This window comes from Doryrhamphus excisus, linkage group LG18, assembly GCF_037039965.1.
Source record: "Doryrhamphus excisus strain RoL-2023G ecotype Guam linkage group LG18, RoL_Dexc_Guam_v1.1, whole genome shotgun sequence".
Taxonomy (NCBI): Eukaryota; Metazoa; Chordata; class Actinopteri; order Syngnathiformes; family Syngnathidae; genus Doryrhamphus; species Doryrhamphus excisus.
The window spans coordinates 8,581,328-8,608,319 of record NC_136374.1 but is presented as its reverse complement, the minus strand read 5'-3'; the positions used below and the strand labels follow the sequence as shown (position 1 = coordinate 8,608,319).

Genomic DNA, 26,992 nt, shown 5'->3' with positions numbered 1-26,992 from the left:
AGGATGAATGGAGTGTTGGTATCGCTGCAATCTCATGGTAGTGGCGTAATGTAGGAGTTCCTTACACTTTAAATGCCTCTATGGTGCATCACTAATGACTTTATCACTCTACACTGGTGACTCTGGTAGGAAACCCTGCTACAGCAAGTATTCTTTGGCCCACCATAGAAAAGACTTCTCCCTCTCTTTCATATATGTAAATGAAGAAGGTGTAATGCTGAATATATTTGCATCAGTGTGCTACAATGAAAGCCTTGAACACACACCGTCCAGAAGGTCACGGATTTTATCCATGTAGATCTCAAAGTAGGATACCTGCGACGGACACAAAAGCAGTTATTTGTTAGGGGTGATGCTGCACTCTTTCAAGGTATTATCCTACAGCGTAACAAATACTGTGGGATTACAGCGCTTTAAACATGGTGATTTATTGATGCTTGGCTGATTACACCGCAGCCGTCCACCAGGGGATTATTATTACATCACAGGACTGAGCGCCGTGCCGGCACGTACTGGACAGTTTGTCTGACAAAGTGCAGCAGCCTGCCAAGCGTAAACAGTCAATCCATACTGACCTTGATATGAAATTCGAGATTTTCATCCATGGCAAATATGTGTTCAAAAATGTCTTCAGCAATGCGGGGAATGATGCCCATTCCTTGGGGGTCGTGGAGGTTTCCCTACAGGAAGGAAAACAACAAGATGCAAGAGGAGAGAACAGGGGCTGTTTGACTTGTTTCCCATAGAGACTCATAAAGTGCTTCCCCACTGAGTGCTGCTGGGAAGAGAGCAGAGTTGAAAGGGATGGAGGAATATTTACAGTCACACGACATACCAGGTTTTTCCGCTAGCATCGTCTCAGCAATACAGTGGATCCCCGCATTCATTCATTCATTTTCTACCGCTTTTTCCTCACAAGGGTTGCGGGGGTGCTGGAGCCTATCCCAGCTGTCTTCGGGCGTGAGGTGGGGTACACCCTGGACTGGTCGCCAGCCAATCACAGGGCACATATAGACAAACAACCATTCACACTCACATTCATACCTATGGACAATTTGGAGTGGCCAATTAACCTAGCATGTTTTTGGAATGTGGGAGGAAACTGGAGTACCCGGAGAAAACCCACGCATGCACGGGGAGAACATGCAAACTCCACACAGAGATGGCCGAGGGTGGAATTGAATCCTGGTCTCCTAGCTGTGAGGTCTGCGTGCTAACCACTAGACCGCCGTGCCGCCCGGATCCCCGCAAATTCAGTTTTATTTATCAAACATTGTGATTTTGCACTTTATTCCACGGTGCTTGAATGCACCATAGTTGTAGCTTCAAAACTTGCAGTAAAGTGACCACAAGTTAATATACAGTGGTGTGGAAAAGTTTTTGCCATCTTCCTGGTATTATATTTTTTTTTGCATGTTTGTCACACTTAAATGTTTCAAACCAATTTAGTCAATGGAAACACAACTGAACACAGAATGCAGTTTTTAAATGAAACTTTCAATTAAGTTAGAAAAAAATCCAAACCTACATGACCCTGTGTGAAAAGGTGATGCCCCTGAAACCTAATTGGTTGGTCCACCCTTTGCAGCAACAACTGCAATCAAGTGTTTGCAATAACTTGCAATGAGTATCTTAGAACGCTACTCCAAAGTCTTGATTTTGTTTTTGCTTCAGCTATTCAGAGGTGGACTTTCTGGTGTGTTTTGGATCATTGTCCTACTGCAGAACCCAAGTTGGTTTCAGTTTGAGGTCACCAACAAATGGCCGGACATTCTCCTTCAGGAGAATTCATACAATTGATCACAGTAAGTATTTCAGGTGCTGTAAAACAACCCCAGACCATCACACTACCACCACTATATTTTACTATTGGTATGATGTTCTTTTACATCACTTGCAATGGGACACACACCTTCCAAAAAGTTCAACTTTTGTCTCATCAAAGTATTTTCCCAAAGTTCTTGGGTATTATTATTAAGATGTTTTCTGTGAAAACTGAGAAAAGCCTTAATGTTCCTTTTGTTCAGCGGTAGTTTTTGTCTTGGAACTCCTGTCATGCTGTTTGTTTTTGACCACAGTCATGAACACTGACCTTAACTCAGGCAAGTGAGGCCTGCAGTTGTTTGGATGTTGTTGTGGGGTCTTTGGTGACCTCTTGAGTGAGTCATTGCTGCGCTCTTGGGGTTATTTTGGTCGACCGGCCACTCCTGAGAAGGTCCACCACTGTTCCATGTTTTCAGTATTAGTGCATAATGGTGGTTCCCAAAGCTTTAGACTGATAGATCTCAATTAATCTGAGTTAAGTTATGTTTTAACAGGGGGGAAGAATCACATTTTTACACAGGGCCATGTAGGTTTATTGTCCTCTAAATAAAAACTGCATTTTGTATTCAGTTGTGTTGTCATTGACTAATATTTACATTTGTTTGATGATCTGAAACATTTAAGTGTGACAAACATGCAAAAAGTAAGAAATCAGGAAGGGGGCAAACACTTTTTTAACACAACTGTATACGTATGCCTGGGATATGAATTCTGTGTGAAAGGCACAGGTGAATTCATGCATGCTGCATATATAGTTGGCTTTGATAGACCAATTTTACTAGACCTCTGTGTGAAAAGGGACTGGCTACACTAACTGTGTATCTCGTCTCGTCTGGTATATAGTAACTTCTAAATGATACATAACGCAGTACTGTACCTCCATTGTGTGCGTCTTTCCGGAGGATGTCTGGCCATAGGCAAAGATAGTGCCGTTGTATCCTTCGAGAACATCTGAAGGCAGAGGGAGATCAAATGCATGTTAAAAAAAAAAGGCAAGAAAAAAAATCTGTGTAGAAAAAAGTAGTACAAGACTCAAAAGTGTCTAAAGTTCTCCAATTGAGAATTACACCTCAGTTTAATGAGCATCAAATTATTCAGTCTTGGAATATGTTTTTTTGGTTTCCTGGATGGCATTTAGTAGGAATGGAACCGTACGCCATTACAACAGTGGACTGAACAGTCTGGTATTGTACCACATACAGTTGTATCCCAGTAGTATTTAGTGCTACATAATACACAAAGTACATCTTGTGTACAAGACTCAGTGACTGACTAGCAACACTTTGGCTTGTGTCAAGGTTATATAGTAACACTGCTCACACAGGCTAATAAATCCCTATGGTACGCGCCTAACAAGGGTTCAAGAAAAAAAAAACACACATCAGCCTGAAAGCTTGACTGCTGAGTTAGCCAGCCGAGGACGAATCAAAGCTTGGTTCATTTTTTCCTTTCCTTGCCTTCCTACTCACATCTCAACATTTTCTTACAAATAAGTAAACCATTTTTCTTATTGGAAAATAAGAAAGTTCTGAAAAATAGACATATAATGTGCTTACCACAAATGCTCAAATTATAACTGGGGCAGTTATTTACCTTATTAATTTGGAAGCATGAAGAACCAATATAGAAGCAGGGTTCTCAATCACACCAACTTAACTTTCACTGTCCAGGCACACAGGAAAAAATACAAACAATATGATGCAGCAAAGTTTAATACTAAATCAACATATTGTTAAAGGGGAACTGCACTTTTTTGGAATTTTGCCCATTCATCACAATCCTTATGTGAAACATGAACACATTCCCTGCTGATAAAAACAGCATAGACCAGTATGGAGCGATGCCGGTCTATGCTGGTCTTTATATGGTGGTTTATGCTGCTTTGTGCTGATGGACCAGCATAAACCAGCATAATTTCCATGCTGGTCTGGGGACCAGCATACCAGCAAGACCAGCATAATTTCCATGCTGGTCTGGGTACCAGCATACCGGCAAGACCAGCATAAGTGGTGTTTTCATTTTGGCCACACTGGTTTCCAGACCAGCATAGACCAGCATCATTTCAATGCTGGTCTGGGGACCAGCATACCGGCAAGACCAGCATAAATGGTGTTTTCATGTTGGTCATGCTGGTTTCCAGAACAGCATACCAGCACAAAAACACAACGTATGCTGGTCATGCTGGTAGCTGGTCTATGCTGTTTTTTTGGAAACAGGGTTTCCATTTTGCTTACTGTACCTCAAAATAAACTTCAATTTCTGTCCTTTTCTGACTCTAAATCTGATAATATACATATTGAACTACTCAAAATATGTATTGGGTCATCTCAGGCAACATTCCTAAATTCCCTATGCTGAAATGACTCATTTGATTGAGTAAGACTGAAATAAGAGGAATGAGTTGTGACCTTAAAATGTGCAAATACATGAAACAAAACCACATGACATTGATGCTAATAGCAAGTTGTCACTAAGCACATTAAACTGTATTTTAAAAATGATAGTTAATTGTATTGTGCATTTAGACGTTTTATATCCTGGGGATGTGAATGTGAATGGAAAAAAGAAAAAAGTGTTTCTGTTTTCCCGGTTAATACAGATTGAAGATCTGCCTGCTCCTGCTAAATCTTTTGCCTTGTGTTTTTGTGACTTTTATGCGGTAAAACCATTCATCTTACACCGAGTAAGTAATCGCACTTGACAAATCAATCCCTTCCTCACTCCGTTTCATTGAAACAAAAGCCAGACCCTGAAGGTATAGAAAAATAAATGACAGATGCAAGTGGTTGTGGAAAAAGTGATGAATATGACACTCGTACTTGATATTGAAGTTATGACACCGTTTTGGCCTGATGCAGCAGAATCCCACAGCGATGAAAGAAATCATCGTCGGGACTCTTACCTTTGACAATATGTTTGGCACAGGTGTTGTAGACCTGCTCCTGCGTGGCGTGGGTGGGGAACACTTGGTCAAAGACGTAGGGCCTCCCCTGTGAAAGACAAGTCGTGTTTTACTGCAAAGACAAAAAAGGTCGCCCCCATCATCTGCCATCATCAATAAAAGACTAGTGTCATATTGCCTCCATAAAAGCTGCCACATAAATATCTCCTGCACAAACACACACACACATACAGTGAACATGCTTTATGGAGGATGTTGGTGTGTATACACACACACACACACATCACACTGTGACACACTGGGCTTGAATTTTATTGTGAAAGACTGCTGAAGCTTCTACAGGCAGCAGTCAAAAACCTGCAGAGCGAATAGGACAAATGGTGCTGCAAATGCTGTAAAAAGTGGATGACCTGCACAAAGAAACTACATCAGAAAGACACAAACACTAGTGCAAGAATTTTTTTTTACACACAAATGTCTCTTCTTGTGGTCTTGTTTGGGAATTACTTCATGTTTTTCAGTAGTATGTGTGACTGGAATGATGTAGAAAAGATAAAAACTGTATTAAACGAATACTCTCCTGTCAAAATCCATCTATTTTCTATACAGCTTATCCTCACGAGGGTCACTGGGCACTGGACAAACAACCATTCACACTCACATTCATACCTATGGACAATTTGGAGTTGCCAATTAACCTAGCATGTTTTTGGAATGTGGGAGGAAACCGGAGTACCCGGAGAAAACCCACGCATGCACAAGGACAACAAATTCCACACAGAATCGAACCCGAGTCTCCTAGCTGTGTGGCTTATGTGCTAACCACTAAGCTGCAGTAATAACATATCGTTTCTTCTTCTATTCTTTTAGAGGATTTTTTGGTTTGTTTTTGCTCCCGAGCACACCTGACAGTTTGTAGTGTGAGTTGAAAAATGGTTAGCATCCAAACATCATCAATATTGTAAACGGCCAAAGCAAAGGAGCGACTAAGATGTTGTTTGTGTTTGTTTAAAACAAAATAAGTCTGTTATGGTCAAATATGTACAGTTAGTGACTCTACACAGTAGAATGTTGTATCTGTTGTTAAAATATATATTACTCCATCATGAAAAACACTTAACTTTGTGTTCGGATGCCTTTTAAGAAAGTTTTGTTTTCATCTGACAGGTTGAATGAATAAAATCTATTTATCTGATTGAAGGGGTGGAAGTAGTTCTTTAGAATACTTTAATGCAGGGGTCTCAAACACGCGGCTCGCGGGCCAAATGTGGCTTGCAGGACACTAATTTGAGGCCCCCGCCTTGATATGAAAGTTTAATGTTAGTGCGGCCCGCGCAAGTTTGATATGGATGCTGTATGGTATCATGTACCCAGAAAAAATTATTACGTTTGATTCATGTTCATGTTAAAGGTTAAATAACTGTTAATAGTTATCCTCCCTATCTGTGTGGAAGTGGTAAGTTTTTGGCTATTTAAGTTTAAAGGAAATAACTTGAAGGCTACCGTTTAGGTCGCTAGCTCTCTAGTTTGCGAGTTAGCATGTGTCTCAAGACCCTGCAGTTGCACAATATGTTGTAAATAAAAAGAGTATAAATGTGACTATAGTCGTGTTTTGTCATGTCTACAGGGCTCTAATAATGCTTTGTTCATTTTAATCTGAAAAAAAATAATTTGTCTACCCACCAACCATATGTGGTTTCTTAAGTTTTTATTATTTGCCGTTTTATTATTATGATTATATTTATTTATTTATTACTGATTGATTTTCTTTATTCTTGATTTGTTTACTTATTTTTCATTTTATTTTGTCTAAAAAAATAAAAAGTAAGATATTTGAGAACAGTGGAATGTTTTATCAGAGCTTTTATTGTAGAAAATTTGAACCAAAGCGACGTGTTTTAAATGTTTTTGTTTTTAATAAATGCGTTTTCTTTTTTTTTTTGGAAAACCTGATGCGGCCCAGTCTCACCCAGACCCGAGCTCCAGTGGCCCCTAAGTAAATTGAGTTTGAGACCCCTGCTTTAATGAGTTACCATCTACTGGAAACACCTTAACACAGCCATTATTGTCTAAATAGCCGTCAACTGCTATAAAGCTGTCCACTGACTACTCTAAAGTAACTGTTGTACTGTACTGTATGTGTATAATGGCCATTTAGAGGTTTTATTTTCTCAGTATAATGAATAGGGAGTGCCGTGATGGGCTGGCTGGGCAATAAGAAGGAAAATGAAATGTGACAGACATCTTGAAGCCAACAAGGGAATTGTGTTGCTCTTATCATTTATGTAAAGCAAGACAATCCCCAGGGTAATCACAGCCATCTCTGTTATAAGCATTTTAGATGAAGATGGGGGAACGACACAGATAATCTGCTCTATGTATGATTATTTTAGATATCAACCAGTTGCTCATTGCTTTCACTGTTACATCATCTTACAATGAGGCCCATATGTACAATCCATGGGGACTGTGAGCCGTGATTACATCCCATGATGAAGCGCGCTAAATAATCCCCTTACTCCATCTCGCAGCATCGTAGAGGAGATGTGCTGCTTTTCAACCTTTTCAATTACGCCGTCAACAAAAGACAACATATAGAAGCAGAAACGCCGCCTCGGGCACTTTAGTTTGTCTTGTTGACTCCCAGCCTTTTTCCATCCCTTATTCATCCGCAAGGCTTTGAGACTTCTCGGTTTGTTGACAGCATCAGCGGTGAAAACATGGCTGCCATTGATTCCTGTTAAAACCCAAATCATTTTCTCATTATTTTTGATTTACTTGCAGGGATTTGCTGTCCAAGCGTGACATGAAAGATTAAGTCGTTTTAGTTTTTGTTAATGCATGGCTGCAGCAAGGAAAAAATATTTCTACAGGCTGTGTGAAAGGGGCTACATGTGCCATCTTGCTTCTTGATACTATCTCCAAAAGTGGGAAAATTCCCACGCTGACTTTTCACCCGACATGGGTAAAAACCAGTGAAAAAGGCGATGAAAAGGGGTTATGCGAAGTGTTTTGCAAAAAAAAAAAGAAGTAAGAAACACACGGAGGGCATGCATGCAGAGACGGTTACGGTTTCTTCAGTATGCAAGACTAACTTACACACTTTGTGCACATGTCACCTTGATTTCTGTGTGTTGTGCGCCACACATGCACCTCACATACATAATTAGTGCGGCCAACCCACAGTCATATATTGTGTATGTCCTCTATGCATAGTCACCACAATACTTTCTCCATGCACAACAACAAAAATGCAGTAACTTGGGTCAAAATAAAAACAGCCAAAAAACAGCCAAAGAAAACATGTTGGGAAATTGCCAGGTCAACTTTCAGTGTCAACTTTCCTTTATACAGAACTGAGACACTGAAAACAATAAGTGAAAAAGCCAGATTTCATCAATTGTCCTCCCCACGCTCAGTGTTAGTGATATTTATATAGAACTGAGGCAAACAGGAAAAAACAATACTTTTTCTGTCTGTGTGAAAGGGGCTACATGCAGCATCCCGCCTTGTTAAGACTCCGATACTACCTCAAGAGGCGGGAGAGTGTCATGTCAACTTCATCCACAGGCTTTATCCCCTCCTCCAGTGTCATTCATACAGACAGATTTTGCAGGCTGTGTGAAAGGAGCTGCATTGGTCAAACTACCTCTGTCATGACTCTGATACTACCTTCCAAGGTGGGAAATTTTTTTGGGAAACTTTGTCCATACATCTACTATATGTACAGTGTGTCTGTGTAACAGGATTTGCCCCATTCATTCATACTGCAACACAGTGGAAAAAATGTGGAAGAAATATTTTGCAGGCTGTGTGAAAGGGGCTATTACAGGAAAAAAAAGGAAAATTTCCAGGTTGAAAATTATCAGGTCAACTTTTTTCACCCAATTTCTTGAACAATGACATGAAAAAAGTGAGATTTTACAGGCTGCAAAAAAGGTGTCCCTGCTTTGTTATGGCGGCCTCCCAAAAACTGCAGAGTCAACTTTGCCCCTGTATTTACCTCTGGTGCTGTTTATACACAACATCAACACATAAAAAAGCCTGGGTCCACTTTGTCTTTGCATTCAATGTCAGCGATGTTTATGCATACTGCAGCAGGGGCAAAAAAAAAGCTATGAAGAAGCCAGATTTTACTAGTTGTGTGAAAGGGGCTACTCTAAATGCATCATCCTACCTCTTTTACTCCTTTGATACAACTTCAGAAGGCGGAAAATTGCCAGGTCGACTTTGTCCCCTAATTCAGTGCCAGTGTTGATATAACAAAACACAGGAAAGAAAAAAGCCAGATATCACAGGCTGCATGAAAGGGGCACATGAAGCATCCCGCCAACATCCAACATTCCGCCAGCATCGGTGTCATTTATACAATACTGCAATAAAAAAAGCCTGATTGTCCAAACTATGTGAAAGGGGCTAACAATGCATGTGGCGTCCCACCTCTGATACTAGCTCCTATGATTGCGAAACCTACTATGGTGGTGTTTTCTTCATGGAGTCATGGTTCCATACGTTACTAGTAATGGATCTACTCCAGCACTATATGTGTTGTCCCTAGGGGTTGGAGGTGGGATGCCATTTCCTTCTCTCCTAACCAACATAAAACAGCATTACATCACTGGGAATGTGATGCTGTCGGCAAGAGCTTGAACTAAAACAATTTGATGTTTTGTCTGTAGCTGAGTGGGAGCTGCAACACAATGACCTCCCACTTTACAGCTCCTGTGTTACATAAGGGGATTTGATGCTTGGGACGGAGGGAAGAGATGTAGGGCTTTTCTTTACAATAACAACTGTCATATGTGTCGCTATACTGCAGGGGTGTCCATATGTTTTTCCACCAAGGGCTGCATACTGAAAGGTCAAGGATGGGGGTGGGTGGTTGGGGGGGGGGGGGGGGGTAGTTGTTTGATGTTTGTACTGTATATATATTTTATATTTTGTTAAAAGGTTACACAAAAGGTCAAAGCTTTGGGTTGCCAGTTAGTTTGGACACTCCTGCTTCCACTCATAAAATATAAATTTTTGATGAGCTTATCATGAGGAAGTGCAAATAACTAGCTTATCACTAGCCACGTTTACATGAGGAGTTTTTCTCTTTCCGAATGACCTTTCCGAACGTAATGGTATACATGGAAAGGAATATTACAATCTCTTGTCTACATGCGCTGCTATAATCAACCAGAATAGTCAATGGGGCATGCGCATGCGCGTAAACATCAACATCACGTGATACCGACTTCCTCGAGTTTTTCTTTCACTTGTTGGAATAACTCTGTATTGACAGTTTTTCGTTCATTCAGTCTTGAAATTTAGTTTGAATCAAAAACAAACTTTCCACAGCATTCCAGTACCGATTGCTCGCCTCCATTTTTTTTAAATCGAAGAACATCTGGAGCTGCGTGTTACGTCATATCTCAGCAATCGCTGAAAGAACGCACCCGGGAACAGGAAAAGATAAAGTTCAATCTTGCTAATATTTTATAATTAAGCTCGGCACATGTTTTATATAGATATGTATTTTCTTTTTTAATAAAACTGTACTTGTGAATGGCGTATAGAAGGGTTTAGATTCTGTTCCACAGATGGCGCTAATGCACACGAAAGCTGCTTGCCAACCGCCAATAAACAACAGAAGAAGAAAAACACCACAAAGAAGAACGCACCCTGACAACTTTGCGATTGAACGGTTACAAGATACCTCAATCGGATTTGGGAAAGGAATATTCCACCCCTGTGAATCCGATTATATGTTAATTTGGATTGGCACTTTTCTTTCAGAATGAGGTGTATACAAAGGTTACATTCTTTCCGTTTGAGCAAATAACCCGAATGGAATTGGAATATTTGGGTCCATGTAAACGTGGCTATTTACTCGCACAACACGAACCAAACGTCTACCTCACTCACGGTGCAACCAAAAATAACACGTAACACATGCATTGTCATTACTATACTGTACATATCACACAATGCTATTTTATAACCCACAAGGCATGCTGGGTCACCTGCTGCTGGGAATGTGAGCGCGAGGGCTTCCCCACATGTAAATATATAATGTTATGGTCAAAAGTTGTAAATGCAGAAGGAATAAACGGAGGAGCCGCTGTACACCTGCACACATACTAATGAGATCCATAAAACTAAATGGAAGAGCGGCAATGATGGTTTAATGTCGCTTACTGTAACTGATGGGACTTAATTATCTCTTAAATAATGCAACATTATCATAATATTCTGCAAAACTACTTCATTTTTTTTTACTTTAACAAACATTTGACAAGGATCTCTTTGATCATATGGCCATATATTAACCAGGATGTTGCACAACACAGCAGCAACAGAACCAACATTGGAACAGCAGTAAAGACAACGCAAAGCTGCTCGGCAGATGCCTGTCTGTAAATCATGCGGCGGAAAAATACATCGGCGAACCCACGCGCGAATCGGCTGATACCGATTCAAGTAAAAAACGCAAATATCGGCCCGATATATCAGTTGATCCTTACTGGCCACTATGTGTCAGTAATGTTACTATAATGTTGGGTGAGACACACAAGCACCAGACATGATCGTCGGAACAGTCTTCACCCCTAACATGGGCACATCAAGCTAAAACTCAACACTGAACCCTCAATGTTACTTCCCGTCTGCATCCCGCTAGCACCAGAAAAAATTACAACAACACACACGAGCATAAGTCTTATTTATGTCTTATTTTCTCTTATTATGTCTACTATATTGGGTAAAAGGAGTGTAAAGTTGACTTTAGGGGTGTTATTTCAGGCTTAAAGAGCTCTAATAATGTCATTTAGAAGTTGGCAAACAGGTTTTCTATGTTTTAACTGCAGAAATATGAGGAATCCTACTTTGCACAAACTCGCTTTCCACAGTGCTTCAGAAGTAGTTAGTGTCTTGAAGAAGTGAAGGGAAAATAAAGTGCAGTACTTGGCTGCGACCAGCAGAGGCGCTGTTGATTCAATCATAAACTCAATCATCCAGACCCTCTACTTGTGTTTCTTTATTACATCATCCTGCTGAAAAGTCATTTTCTTGCAGTCAGAAGTCGATACATTCAAAGAGTGCTGTGTTTGCCAATGAGAGAAAGCGAATGAGTGAAAAGAATCATCGAGTTGAAGATATATGTTGATGGAGCACAGCCTAAGATAAGAAATGTGTTTAAATAGTTAACGCAGGAAGGGATTAGCATATGAATAGTGATAGTGCCACCCTCACATTATTGTAATTAGACATGATTTTGCTGCTCTCGGCAGATAAAAGATAAATGACGTGAGGGGCATCTATTATATTAATGGAAGCTGCACATGAACTCTTTTTTTTAAACTAGAAAACCAACACTCAGTCTTATTATATTGCATTTTCAAAACCAACAAATTCAGTTTTCTTCCCAAGATGGCCTTTTCCATAATTAGCTCCAAATGAGCTTCTTTTTTTTTACCATTAGCTCAGCAGTAAAAGGTCAGATGACAATGTCACTTTTATGCATGTGACAAATTAGTTGAGACGCAAGCGTTTCTTTAAAGCTCACACACACACACAAGAGGGAGCTGTGACCAGGGGGCGTATTTACTTATTTGGGGGCCCAAGGTAAACCCAGCCGTTGGCAGCCTCCATATTCATTGCCATGTTTATTCCCTGCCCCCAAAATCGGATCGGATCGCAATGACCTCAGTAGAACTCGGTGTAAAACTCTATCCAAAACATCCCAAACTTATTTCAGGGTTCACTTCCAAATGTGGAAACCTCATACAATTGTATCAACAATTATTTGTCAGAAAAGGGGAAAAAGCATAATAAGTCCAGTTTAAGTTTCTTGCATTTATTTAAGGTGCAGATGTGCCAAATCCATAGGTATCGCTGCAACCATCTCAGTGAGGTGTTTGCTGAGTGCATATATAATGTATATCTCTGGGAGCCTCTATGTAAGGGTTCTTGTACTAGATTTATGTTAGTGAAGGACTCATAAAACACAAACTATGTCTTTCTCTAAAGATAGAAAAACAGCAAGCAGGAGGTAGCTAACAATGCATGTAATAAGACAATGAAGCCCTCTAATAAATCACCAACAATGTTCCATTTATATAACGTGACCTGCGTATTAACCAGGCTACAGCGGCATTGTAGGAGCCAACACCTAAGAACTACTTAGTATCTGTCATAGTGACACAACGTCTGGCTCACAGCGCCACTCACAACATTTCAGGCCGTGCTAGATTTGCTACTGCATTGCCTGTGAACTTGGAAAAGTTAATGCTAGATTAAAAATTAAAATACTCGTTTGATTTCATTGCATTTTTCACCTGAGGACTATGCTGAATTTACCAACTCAACATAAAGCACTGGCTGCACGGTGGACGAGTGGTTAGTGTGCAGACCTCACAGCTAGGAGACCTGGGTTCAATCCCACCTTCGGCCATCTCTGTGTAGAGTTTACATTCGTGGGTTTACTCCGGTTTCCTCCCACATTCCAAAAACATGCTAGGTTAATTGGTGACTCCAAATTGTGAGTGTGAATGGTTGTTTGTCTATATGTGCCCTGTGATTGGCTGGCGACCAGTCCAGGGTGTACGCCGCCTCTCGCCAGAAGACAGCTGAGATAGACTCCAGCAACTCCACCAACCCGCTATAAGCGGTAGAAAATGAATGAATGAATGAACATAGAGCACAAGTTTTGTGCTGGAAGATACAGTCATGCCATCAGTCGGTATCCCAATGAGAATAGGCACTGTAAATGAATATTTAGCTTTTATTCACTATGAGAATGGCTTCATGTTTCACTATAGCTGGGTCTGCCTAGAACCCAGCAACGTTATTACTCCTGGCTGGGGAGTAAAAGGAAAAAGTAGTGTTGCTGTCAGCTGTCACAATGCCTGCCATGATTAGTGATAGCGAACGCTCCATGCTGCTGCAGGAAGTAAGGCTTAAAATGACCAAGGAACTGCAAAAATACTGTAAGTACTATCATTACTCCATGTACTGCATATAAAAGGAACGTTTTGGAGGTGTTTTAATGGAGGGCTTTATAGACAGACTAGGTAAATCCCATTACCTGCTTTGTTAGCTGCTTCATGCTTGCAAGTTTTCTCTATATGCTCTCCAGAAAAGAGAAAGACATGTCTCACATAAGGATTGTATATGATAGGTAAAATACATTTTAGTCACTGAATACAGCCCATTTTAGGAACATAGGTCTTAGAGGTCTCAAGACCTCAAGGCTATGTTCACTGAACACTTGAAACACTTGAAACACTTATATGCTAGGACTACGTTAAAAAGCCATAGCATTTCAGTATGCGGAATCAAACTATGGAATGAATACTATGGACCTCAAACAATGCACAACGATGAGCCAATTCAAGAAACAATACAAGCAGTTGATAAAGGATAAAGAGTCTTGAACCAGTCATGATGTGCTATACATATCACTATATTGACACTTACTATGGTACCCATTATGTCATTGGATGGTCATATCACCTTGTACTTCGGTACGAGGTACATTATTAAAAAAAACAACAAAAAAAACCCTTAAACTGTATTATGGAAAGCAGGAAGTGAACAAATGTAACAGTTACTGATTGTAAAAGTACCAGATGGAGGGGTAGGATTTAATAAGCTCTGCTTCTTCCTACTCCTTTTGGACATGTGGAACTGTGAACTGATTATGTGATGCATTCAATTGTAATCTGATGCATGTTCAAATGAAATAAAACCATTACCATTACCATTACTCTGTAGGTCAATTCTGATTTTTCGCAGTTTTTAGTCATCTGAACAATTACATAAAACAATGGATTTGAACAAAAAATAGTGTTTTTGATATATAACAAATGCTCTACAGCACAGACATGCTCTTTTCACTCTGTAGAAGACATATAGTTTCATATTTTAAAGCATGAGTTGCATGAGATACAAAGCAAAGATTAGGCTCCAATGCAGTGATTTTCCTACATAGACTCATAGGCTCATTTATTCCGCAGAGGTTTGGTCTTGGCGCTGCTGTGTTTCATCAGCGTGTGTCCTGCTTTTCTTCAAGCAATACTCCAATGTCCACTCGCTGCTATAAGCTCATCAGGCTTCATTAACAGCTTTCTTTCCACTCATTACAGCTGCAGTCAAAGTGCATTAGCAGGCATTCCTATTCTTCCTAACTCACTCAGCCCTGAGCTGGAAGTAAGCACAGTTGACTGGTAAACAGCCTTCAGGGTGGAGTAGTGACACACTGTGTTATAACGATAAAGGGATGACCTTATCGCAGCCGTTTGTGTAAAGCTAATCACATCATCATTGACCCGACAGTGTCATCTACAAATGATTTCGCTTGTTTTCTTTCATTAGGGGTGTTTTTTTGGAGTGCCTACAAATAAAAGTAGTGATTAGGCCTTCATCTCGGTGAAACATGCTGCATAATTCAACAAGAGGAGAAAGCGGAGAGGGAAAATTGGGTTAGCTTCTCACAGCCCAAAAATGGCTGTGATATTTGACAGTTTATGGACACAAGGAGATGGAGATGGCTCTATTTGAAGGTGACAATTGACCTTTTGATAATGTTGGGATATTATTGCAAAAATTGTAATTATGAATGTATATATATACCACTATAAGGACAGTCAGAAACTATTATTATTAAGGATTTGCCTCAATGCACCTTTCCCGCCTGAAATGTATAAATGAAAGCTATTAATTAATTATAATTATTGCAAAAATTGTAATTAAATTGTAATTATTGTATATATATATATATATATATATATGTATATTGACCTTTGGATAATGTTGGAATATTATTGCTAAAATTGTAAATTGTAAAAAAAAATTGTAATTATGAATGTATGAATGTATATATATATATATATACATTCATAATTACATTATGTTGGAATATTGGAATATTATTGCAAAAATTGTAATTATGAATGTGTGTGTGTATATATATATAATTATATATTATGTAATTATATATAATTAATTATATATATACATATGTATATATATACACATATGTATATATATATATATATATATATATATATACATACAATAATTACAATTTAATTACAATTTTTGCAATAATTAATTATTAGCTTTCATTTATACATTTCAGACGGGAAAGGTGCATTGAGGCAAATCCTTCATAATAATAGTTTCTGAATGTCCTTAAATTGGCTTGTTTACTCACAAAATGTACAATTTAAAACCAGTATTATAAATAAACAAACCTATTTTGAGCTGACACAAATAAACAAAGACATATGTGTGTCAGTGTGAGAGGTCTCACTCGCTCACATTTTGTATTTGCTGAACGTTTGTGGTAGAGTTTAAAAGCTAAAATGCTAATAATACAAAAATATACGTGCTGACTGTATTGTTTTAAATAACGCCCCTAGTTCCGAAATTGATATCCTTTTCCATAAAATTTTGATGTAATTATCGTTGTATTTGCACATTGAATGGTTTACCACAATGAGATTTTTCCTACTTATTGTAGATAAAAACATATTTCTATTAATTGTGAGTTAACTATAGACTAATGTGATTAATCACGATCAAATATATTAATTGATTGACAGAATATATATACTGCTGTGTTTCTCAAACAGGAAGCGTGGAAGTAAGGTTTTGCATCATACAGTTTTTATTCTGTCCTGTTTGAGAAACACAGCAGTTCAAGCGCAAATGCTAATAACTTAGAAATGCTAATAACTTAGAAATAAATGCCAATAAGTAATACGCAAATTACTAATAAATACTAACAACGATAATGAGCTCTGCATGTGTGCTTGCTCCCTCGTTGTCCCCCACATACTAAGGTGAGACAAGCCCTCCAAATAGCTGTCTTTGACAATGCCTATCAGTGACTAGCAGCTTGTAACCCCAATTTTAACTCGCAGCTGAGAGACGGCTCGTATCTAAAAAAGCACTCATTAGTTTCGACACTGGTATGCCAAGGTAACACTGTATAAATGACAATTTAAAAAAAGACCTGCAGTGCTCCAGCACATTCTCAGCTTCTTCAGTATCTTCATGCTATTGTGACAACTCGACTCACTGCGACAGTAGAGTCAAATAAATTAACCGCAACACCATCTCAAACTACGGTGTTAGGCGAGGGTCAAACAGGACATGTGCATGATGTTGATGATGTGACCAACGCAACACGAGACGTTTTTAACTTGCCAATTGCACCATGTATATGAATGAGGCACCGCTCAGCTCCTCTGTGGCTGCTGCTGTCTAGGGAGAGGCGGTCCCTGCATGTGACTGGCCAATCACAGAATGGGAAGTGAATACATAATGAGCATTTTCTTAAATACGATAATGATGAAATGTACTTATTCTGGCAAAAAGGCATTATCTGTTTTTTGGTGGAGGCAGAATTTATGGTTCCATTTATCACAGAAGGGCGGCACGGCGGTCTAGTGGTTAGCGCGCAGACCTCACAGCTAGGAGACCGGGGTTCGGTTCCCGCCCTCGGCCGTTTCTGTGTGGAGTTTGCATGTTCTCCCCGTGCATGCGTGGGTTTTCTCCGGGTACTCCGGTTTCCTCCCACATTCCAAAAACATGCTAGGTTAATCGGCCACTCCAGGTATGAATGTGAGTGTGAATGGTTGTTTGTCTATATGTGCCCTGTGATTGGCTGGCCACCAGTCCAGGGTGTACCCCGCCTCTCGCTCAAAGACAGCTGGGATAGGCTCCAGCACCCCCCGCGACCCTCGTGAGGAAAAAGCGGTAGAAAATGAATGAATGAGTACTTTCCCAAAGGTCTTGGGGATCATCAAGATGTTTTCTGGCAAAATTGAGCCTTTATGGTATTTTTGTTCAGCAGTGGTTTTTGTCTTGGAGGCCATGCAAGCTGCTTTTGCCCAGTGTCTTTCATATGATGGAGTCATGAAAACTGACCTTAACCGAGGCAAGTGAGGCCTGCAGTTCTTTAGATGTTGTGGGGTCTTTTGTGACCTCTTGGATGAATCATCACTGCGCTATTGAGGTCATTTTGATTGGCTAGCTACTGCTGGGAAGATTCACCACTATTCCAGGTATTCGCCATTTATGGATAATGACTCTCACTGTGGTAAATGACTTTATAACCTTTTTCCAGAGTGATGGATCTTGATTAATCTCAGTTAAGTTCTGTTAGGAAGGCACTTTTTTTACTTAGGGTCATGTAGGTTGGGATCTTTTTCTCCCTTAAAAAAAGAAATATTTACATTTGTTTGATTATCTGAAACATTTAAGTGTGACAAACAACTGTATTATTTAAATTAACAATCTCTATGCTACTAGAATGACTTCATTTACCTCACACTATTATGTTGTTTTCTCTTAATATTTTGACCATATTCTTGTAAAATTGCTGCTGATTCTTCCTTTATTCGTTGCATAAACTTCTTACATTATATTTTCAGAATGTGGTGTGCAGGCCCCCGGACAGCCCTGATCCAAGTAGTTGAGCAAATATTAAAGTAAATAGACTAAATAAGCTTTTTATGACCCAATAAATACAGTTGATGCATCAGAGAGAAGACACATGAGACATAAATAAAATAACAGGGGCTGCACGGTGGCCTAGTGGTTCTGCATGGAAAATAAGAAGAAGACAAGAAAATCCATCATTAGCTGCCATCAAGAAAGAAACGACGTAGATATATTGAATGTACGCACTGGAGAAGGAGGAAATAAAAGACCAAAACTGAAACTGGTGGAAGAGAGACAGCGAAAGACATGACAGACGACAAAGATGTGTCATCATTAAAAGTGACATGTTGACTGCACTGCTGCGACGTCACATATGATGGCGCCTCCAGCATGAACACAGCTCTAGATCTACAGTATGTAAAGTCCCCACATACACACACTTGTATTGACTAAGCCTGGAAAGGAACTGTGTTTCCGAGGGACTATTGGATGGCAGAGCGCTGTAAGCGTGTAAACTGTCTGTGCTCTTTGCTTTTCACCTGACACTCATCTACCGTCATCATATATTTAGTAGATTGATTCGCCTTTCTTAAAAGCTTTTAACTTTGTGTTATGTTTTCAGTATAAGAAGCTCCCACAATAAAACACTGAGGTACTATCAAAATGAATGGTTAGTCCACACAGCTAGGAGACCTGGGTTCGATTCCACGCTCGGGCATCTTTGTGTGGAGTTTGCATGTTCTCCCCGTGCATGCATGGGTTTTCTCCGGGTACTCCGGTTTCCTCCTACATTCCAAAAACATGCTAGGTTAATTGGTGACTCCAAATTGTCCATAGGTATGAATGTGAGTGTGAATGGTTGTTTGTCTATATGTGCCCTGTGATTGGCTGGCGACCAATTAATTCATTCATTCATTTTCTACCGCTGGAGCCCATCCCAGCTGTCCCCGGGCGAGAGGCGAGGCACACCCCGGACCGGTCGCCAGCCAATCACAGGGCACATATAGACAAACAACCATTCACACTCACATTCATACCTATGGACAATTTGGAGTCGTCAATTAACCTAGCATGTTTTTGGAATGTGGGAGGAAACCGGAGTACCCGGAGAAAACCCACGCATGCACGGGGAGAACATGCAAACTCCACACAGAGATAGCCGAGGGTGGAACTGAACCCTGGTTTCCGATCTGTGAGGTCTGCGCGCTAACCACTAGACCGCCATGCAGCCCATTCCAAAAACATGCTAGGTTAATTGGCGACTCCAAATTGTCCATAGGTATGAAAGTGAGTGTGAATGGTTGTTTGTCTATAAGTGCCCTGTGATTGGCTGGCCACCCGTACCCTGCCTCTCGCCTTGCTGGCTGTCAGAACATCCTTGCCTAAGAGCTCCCTTTTAGGCAACACATACAAGAGCTACTTGAATCAGTTTTTCACCTTTCAAATGGCCCACTTTAGCATATTTCAATCTGTATTGATGCTCAAAAGAAGCCCTTTTCATCAGTCCCCACACACTCGGTACAGTCATCCCTTGTTGACCATCACGGTCAATTGATTCCAGACTTGATCTCAATGATTGAATTTCCTTGAAGTAGGATGAAAACATTTGTCCTGCGATTGGCTGGCGGCCAGTCCAGAGTGTACCTCACCTCAAAGTCAACTTTTTGACTGTTGTAACGGTGAACTCATATCTACCTCTGCATGCTCTTTAAAGTGTATCACTGCATACACTAGCTGTACTGTTTACAATAAAGAAATACTACTAATGCTGGCTGGGCAGCTTACTGCTACTACAACATTGGTTCTGCTCAACACTATACTTGTTAACTACAAAAATTTAAATGAAAAATGATTGTGTCTGAAGAACCAGGACCAGTAATACATTAATGTTGATGTTCAAGGATCTTTAGGCATACGGCCCATAATGGTCAGAATTTCTCATTCATTCATTCATTTTCTACCACTTTTTCCTCACGAGGGTGGCGGGGGTGCTGGAGCCTATCCCAGCTGTCTTCGGACGAGAGGCGGGGTACACTCTGGACTGGTCGCCAGCCAATCACAGGGCACATATAGACAAACAACCATTCACACTCACATTCATACCTATGGACAATTTGGAGTCGCCAATTAACCTAGCATGTTTTTGGAATGTGGGAGGAAACCGGAGTACCCGGAGAAAACCCACACATGCACGGGGAGAACATGCAAACTCCACACAAAGATGGCCGAGGGTGGAATTGAACCCTGGTCTCCTAGCTGTGAGGCCTGAGGTCTAACCACTAGACCACCGTGCTGCCCAGAATTTGTCAATTTCTGAATATTTTAAGGTTCAGTTTCCACTTTCCTTTCCTTTGACATTTAGCATTCTAGCGTCCCAGTTTTATCCAACCGTCATTTATTGGAAGACATTCGATCCACTTCTCTGAATAAGTGGCCAGCTTTTTTCCAAATATTAAATTCACACGCCAGACAGCAGCAGCAATGAACGTCTTCTGCTGCTTTTCTTTGCCGCACATATGCCAGCCTTAGATAAGCTTGTGCCAGTTTGTCAACATTTATACTGGCGCTCGTCTCTCGTCTTCATGACAGGAGAGGGCATGACTAGCAGGCTTTGGGCCAGGGTGAGCATGAATGCAGCATCCTCTCTTCATTAGCCATGCTCGTGCAGCATGTCCTGGATGCAGCCACCGTGTCAGCGCACTCGCCCGCCCTTCGCCGTCTGGAGGCGGCGCACCGGAAGCGACGGCACATGGTGCAGCATGTGTGTGTGCTGCATTAGCTCGGTGGATACAATCAGAATCCTGACGGACTTAAGTGATCACACGAGTCCTCCATTGTGTTTTGACTCATGCTAATCCAAGTACATTAACCCTGACTATATTTGTTTTTTTGTTACATTATTTTCCCCCAAACCTTTTATACCATTCTTATTTTAATCTGTGCACAGCTCTCACAATTGGTCCCAGTTGACACTCCTCCAGGCTGCAGCGGCCTCCCGATGCTGATTTGTTATGGCACCATGCGGAATATTTACACACTTGGTTTTGCATTTTTTGTTTTGCTACTTTACCTCATCTGTTTCTCTCTCAAATTAATTCCATTTTATGCAAATTGACAATCTCCTTTTATAATACAGATGAACTCCATTCATGGATCAGTAAATAGCGGAGAATTGGCACTTTTTAATCTCTGTTGGAACAATCCTCAGATTCTAAGACATACGGAAATAAGGCAGACAAAGGTCTTACGGTGCATTTCTTAATCGATGAATCAATCAATCAGACGGCTGAAACTTCATTTGTAATCTTACCAAGGCTTACAACCGCACAAGCGTGAGCAGACCCTTGCCATTTCAGCAAGCGTTTTTCTCAGTGCATCTTCTTAAGGGACAGTACAACAAAAGGAAACATAGATATACTTTAGAGCAGGGATAGCCAAATGATCTCAACCTGGGACTTACATTTTCCAATGATCATTAAGTCACAATCCACTATTAGTTTTGTTTGTTTGTTTGTTTTAATTTAATTGTATTAATTTCGTTTTTTTAATTTTTATTTATTTGTATTTTTTTGCACTTTTACTTTTTATGTTTTTCATTTTCACACTTTTATTTAACTCATTTCATTTTTATTTTTTATTTAGTTATAATAATTATTATTATTATTATATGTAATTTTTTTTATTTATATTTATTTTCAATATTTACCTAATTACTTAATTTAGATTTTTCTACTTTTATTTAAATCAAACCAAGCATATATATTGTGTGTAATGTATTCAAATGTATAGACCTAATTACATGTTCAAAGTGCATTTTTATTGAGGAAATGAGGAAAAACATGATCATTTTATGCATACAAATAACGCATAAATTAAAATTTGACTCATTTTCAGTGGATTCTATCTATGCGGCTATTCAAGCTGTACATTGTGAAGTATATCTATGTTTTATTACCCTTGAGAAGATATGTTGTCACTTCTGTGAAAAACTGTATATGAGCTGTACAGCTGTTGGCTGTACTGACTGAGCGTGACCAATCACAGTGGAATAATACAAGGAAATACAGCTGGAATAGGTACAGATTCTGGAAAATCTAGAAAGCTTTATGTGGAGCTGTTTCATAGGAGTCCACAATTCAATACAAAGGCACGGAAATGAGCATAATAGGTCCCCTTTAGTATACAGCATTTTGGTGGACGGAGGCAAGGAAAAACTCCATGGAGAAACCTTGAAGAGAAGCACTTGAGCGTGCGGCAGCTGTGACATATTGTCACATAAAACTCTTCCCATATTTCCTCCACTTCATTCACAAGGATCCCCGTTTCTCTAATTAATTCAATTTATGCTAATTTCACAAACACTATGCATATTTCTTTTTCTTCCCAGAGGCGGGTTATAATACAAATTACCTGACTTCACGACTCAATGAGTTAGTTGAATAACAATGAATTATTACATTTCAGTAGAATATTCAAGGAAGGAGATTCAGCCCTCAGGATTTGTTCTTGAATTACTCCACCCCTGAAGGCTTGTAGGCAGGATTGCACTGTTTGCTCCTGTAGCTTTTAAAGCTCTTTGTGTTATTTATTATTTGCCACATCATGGCATCATGCTGGCCTTCATACATTATGTGTGGTCGGACCACACACACACACACAGCATTTCTGTTTACACTTTGTCCTTAATATACCAGCATTAGTCCTTAAAGTTTTAAATTTGTTGATGTTGTTTTGCAGGTTTATACACTGATTGAGATCATATATTATTATGATTACGCGCAAGTCAGTAGATCGGGAAGACCTGGTCTCGAATCTCAAGTTGGGTATCTCTGTGTGGAGTTTGCATGTTCTCCCTGTGTGTGAGTGCGTTTTCTCCGGGTACTCCCACATTGCTCCTACATTTAAAAAACATGCATGTTGGGTTCATTGGTGAAAAAGCTTTCTCTCTTTGAACGTGATCGGATTGTTGAGCTGCATAAGAAAGGCACCTCGCAGAGCGCCATTGCTGCTGAGGTTGGACACAGTGTGACATTTGTGTCATTTGAAACTTTTTTTTAGAGATGCTGAGGGTTGTGGAATAAAAAAAGTGAAGTGAAGTGAAGTGAAGTGGTAGGCCCAAAAAAATGTCACCAACCCTGAGGATTGGAGGATCCCATTAGCTGTCCGTCAAGACACAGGATTATCCTTGGCCCATAAAGGTTGTTACTGGTGCAGTCCAATTACCACCAGATGGCTTCTGTGAGAGAAGGCTTTAAAGAAAAAGGCCTAATAGCCTTCAAAAACTGCCTGTTTGGAATTTACAAAGAGAGCACTAAACATAGAATATTGAAAGGTGGAAGAAAAATGTATTTTCTGATGACCAAAAATCAAACCTTGATGGCATGACAAGGAGATGTTTTCCACACGACACAGTGGAGGGGAGCTTCAGGTTGTGCAGGGGCGGCAAACGTTAACTGTCTGTGTGAAGATGTTGTAGGGAGAGTCTCATGCTTGCAGGCTCTTGTTTGTGGTAATGATTTGCTTTTTTAACATGCGCTGCTGTTCACAATGGTTGTGAGTTCACAATGGGGGGTGAGAAATGGTCTGACCAGCGCGGGATTGGGTTTAGCATCTTTAATGTGTGCAATACCATTTAATGTGGCCCACTGTGTCATTCTAAAAATGCAAAAAAAAAGCAAAAACTGCTACAACAGAAATTATACAACAGAAAACAGAAAATGGCTACACGGCGGACAAGTGGTTAGCGCGCAGACCTCACAGCCTGGAGTTCAATTCCAATTGCATGTTCTCCCTGTGCATGCGTGGGTTTTCTCCGGGTACTCCGGTTTCCTCCCACATTCCAAAAACATGCTAGGTTAATTGGCGACTCCAAATTGTCCATAGGTATGAATGTGAGTGTGAATGGTTGTTTGTCTATATGTGCCCTGTGATTGGCTGGCCACCAGTCCAGGGTGTACCCCGCCTCTCGCCCGAAGACAGCTGGGATAGGCTCCAGCACCGCCACAACCCTTGTGAGGATAAGTGGTAGAAAATGAATGAATGAAATATGTAGAACATTTGTACTTATATACAAATGTATATATTACATTATGTTATTATTATATATTATAATAGGCTGCACAGTGGATGAGTGGTTACAGCTAGGAGACCCGTGTTCGATTCCCAGCTCGGCCATCTCTGTGTGGAGTTTGCATGTTCTCCCCGTGCATGCGTGGGTTTTCTCCGGGTACTCCGGTTTCCTCCCACATTCCAAAAACATGCTAGGTTAATTGGCGACTCCAAATTGTCCATAGGTATGAATGTGAGTGTGAATGGTTGTTTGTCTATATGTGCCCTGTGATTGGCTGGCGACCAGTCCAGGGTGTACCTCGCCTCTCGCCCGAAGACGGCTGGGATAGGCGCCAGCAGCCCCGCGACCCTCGTGAGGAAAAAGCGGTAGAAAATGAATGAATGAATATTTTTACATGCTTGGAAGTATCAATCACATACATTCGTGTCTGAATAGTATTACACTAGCCATTAGGCTAGGAGGGAAATATCCGCCACAATCTGGCAATCACTAACTCCAGCGCAAACCCCAATGTATCTCTCCCACTGAAAAAAATGTCACCAAAGTGGTTGCTCATTGAATAATCAGACCCATGCTGGGCAGCAGTTTCTCCTTTCGAACCATAAAAGCCTGGTAGAACATCACTTTAGGAGACGACATCTCTTCCACTGTCTAGGTAATACCACAGCGATGTACTACGTGTTTAGACAGTCAGACAACAGTCGGGGAGCAAAAGAGGAAGCGGCAGATTAGTGGCGATGCCAAGCTGTGGCTGCTCCGGTGGCGCCATCCAACAGCAGAAATGAGCTCAGATCTTGACCCGCCACAGCAATCCCATTACGGAGGCATAATTGGATCATTTGTGCACCGCGTCGCGAGAGCATTAGAGCACTTAAGTGTGCACTGTGGTCAACGCCGCTACTCCTACATTTGCCATTCGGTTGCGTTTTCATTTCCATTTTATCCCCCTACATGACTTTCCCTGGCAAAGCAGTTAGTGAATTATCAGTCATCACAGAAACTTTGAAGACTTGTAGGAATACCGGGGGAACAGCAGCCGAGGAAAGCTAATCTATATAGAATTATAAATGGGCGTGTAGAGAATACTGGATCGATAGCTCTCCAGTGTGTACAATTCAACCGGACCTGCCGGCACAGGCGAAGTGAGCCGATTCACCGCAAACAATTCAGCAGCGCTTCGCAATTTCTCTTGTTCTCAAACAAAAGGCAAACTGCAACCATGATGAGAATGTTTTCAGTGCAGAGAGGAAATATGTGTTCACTATAGTGACACATGTATACACACCTGCTTGGATAACTTCAGATATGACATTTTTTTTTTGCCAAAAAAATCACTTTTGCCTGTACCCTTGAAAAAGGACAAAGGGCCAACCCAATGTAGAATTCTCACCCCAAAACACCAAATCTGTGAATATTCTCATTCACCCAAATCGTTGTGTTCTCAGGCCATTGAACCCATTCATTCCATTCATATTCCATTCAGTTGTAACAATGGTCATGGACGCCTTTGTTGGTTATTATTACATTACGGAACGAGGGTGATTCCACCCATAACACAAATTAATTGTGTTATTTTGCTGGGCAAAAAGCTTTTGAGAGGTATAGTTCCTGTGTAAGATGAGTGCATGATTTAACCTTTTTTACATTTTTACAACAATCCCGTCAGAGACTGATGAAGAAGGAGGAAGTGCTGTCACTTTGAGAACATTTTTTGGTGCATTTTTTGTCGATTTTGTGAGAACATACTACAGAGAACATACTAACATACCTTATTTTAAAATCACAAATACTTAAACTTGCTGATATAGTTCATCTTCAAACAGCTAAAATAATGCACAAGGCTAAAAAATAACCAATTACCTAAAAATGTCATCCAATACTTCTCTACTAGAGAGGAGAAATATGATCTCAGGGAAGAAGTACATTTGAAACACTTACGTATATGCTGGGACTATGTTAAAAAGCCATAGCATTTCAGTATGTGGAATCAAACTATGGAATGGATTGAGTAAGACCCTCAAACAATGCACAACGATGAGCCAATTCAAGAAACAATACAAGCAGTTGATGTTTGCTAAATACAAGGATGAAGAGTCTTGAACCAGTCATGATGTGCTATATATATAAATCACTATATTGACAGTTACTATGGTACCCATTATGTCATTGTATAGTCATATCACCATGTACTACGTGACAAAAATAAAATAAAAATAAAAAACAAAAAAATAAAAAAATTAAAACTTCAACTATATTAGGAAAGCAGGAAGTGAACAAATGTAACTAGTTACTGATTATAAAAGTACCAGATGGAGGGGTAGGATTTAATAAGCTTTGCTTCTTCCTACTCCTTTTGGACATGTGGAACTGTGAACTGATTATGGGATGCATTCAATTGTAATCTGATGCATGTTCAAATGAAATAAAACCATTACCATTACCATTATGTTGTTATTTGGATATCTTAAATCAGTGGTTCTCCACTGGTTTGCCTCCAGGACCCAACATCACCCTTCAATGACAAGTGGTGAGCCAAATTGAAGAAATCTTATGAACATAAGATTCTCAACTATCTTATTAATTTAATAAATCACATTTATTTATTCCAATTTGAAATGTAAAAAGACTGTTTGCAACGGTTACGGGGCTGCCTAGAGGGCACTAACTTTGAACGTGTTGCAAGTATCATATCTCGCCCTTTTCCTGCCCCGAGCATGTAAGCTGCGCCCCAGGTAACACACATATGCACAGGAGCCCCT

At 40.2% G+C, this 26,992-nt stretch overlaps 1 protein-coding gene across 5 annotated transcripts in view; it reads right to left on the bottom strand.

Annotated features, from left to right (window-relative positions):
- Positions 1-26,992, bottom strand: part of kif5ab (kinesin family member 5A, b) — a 105,338-nt gene that overhangs the window by 65,633 nt on the left and 12,713 nt on the right. For all 5 annotated transcript variants that reach the window (XR_013630309.1, XR_013630308.1, XR_013630311.1 and 2 more), the window contains exons 2-5: positions 4,727-4,814; positions 2,702-2,775; positions 576-680; positions 267-315 (exon numbers count right to left, since the gene is read on the bottom strand). Coding sequence is in view for 1 of the 5 variants with exons in the window: in XM_078798689.1 (XP_078654815.1) it covers positions 267-315; positions 576-680; positions 2,702-2,775; positions 4,727-4,814 (316 nt within the window). In the remaining 4 variants the exon portion in view is untranslated. The remainder of the gene's footprint in view (positions 1-266; positions 316-575; positions 681-2,701; positions 2,776-4,726; positions 4,815-26,992) is intronic.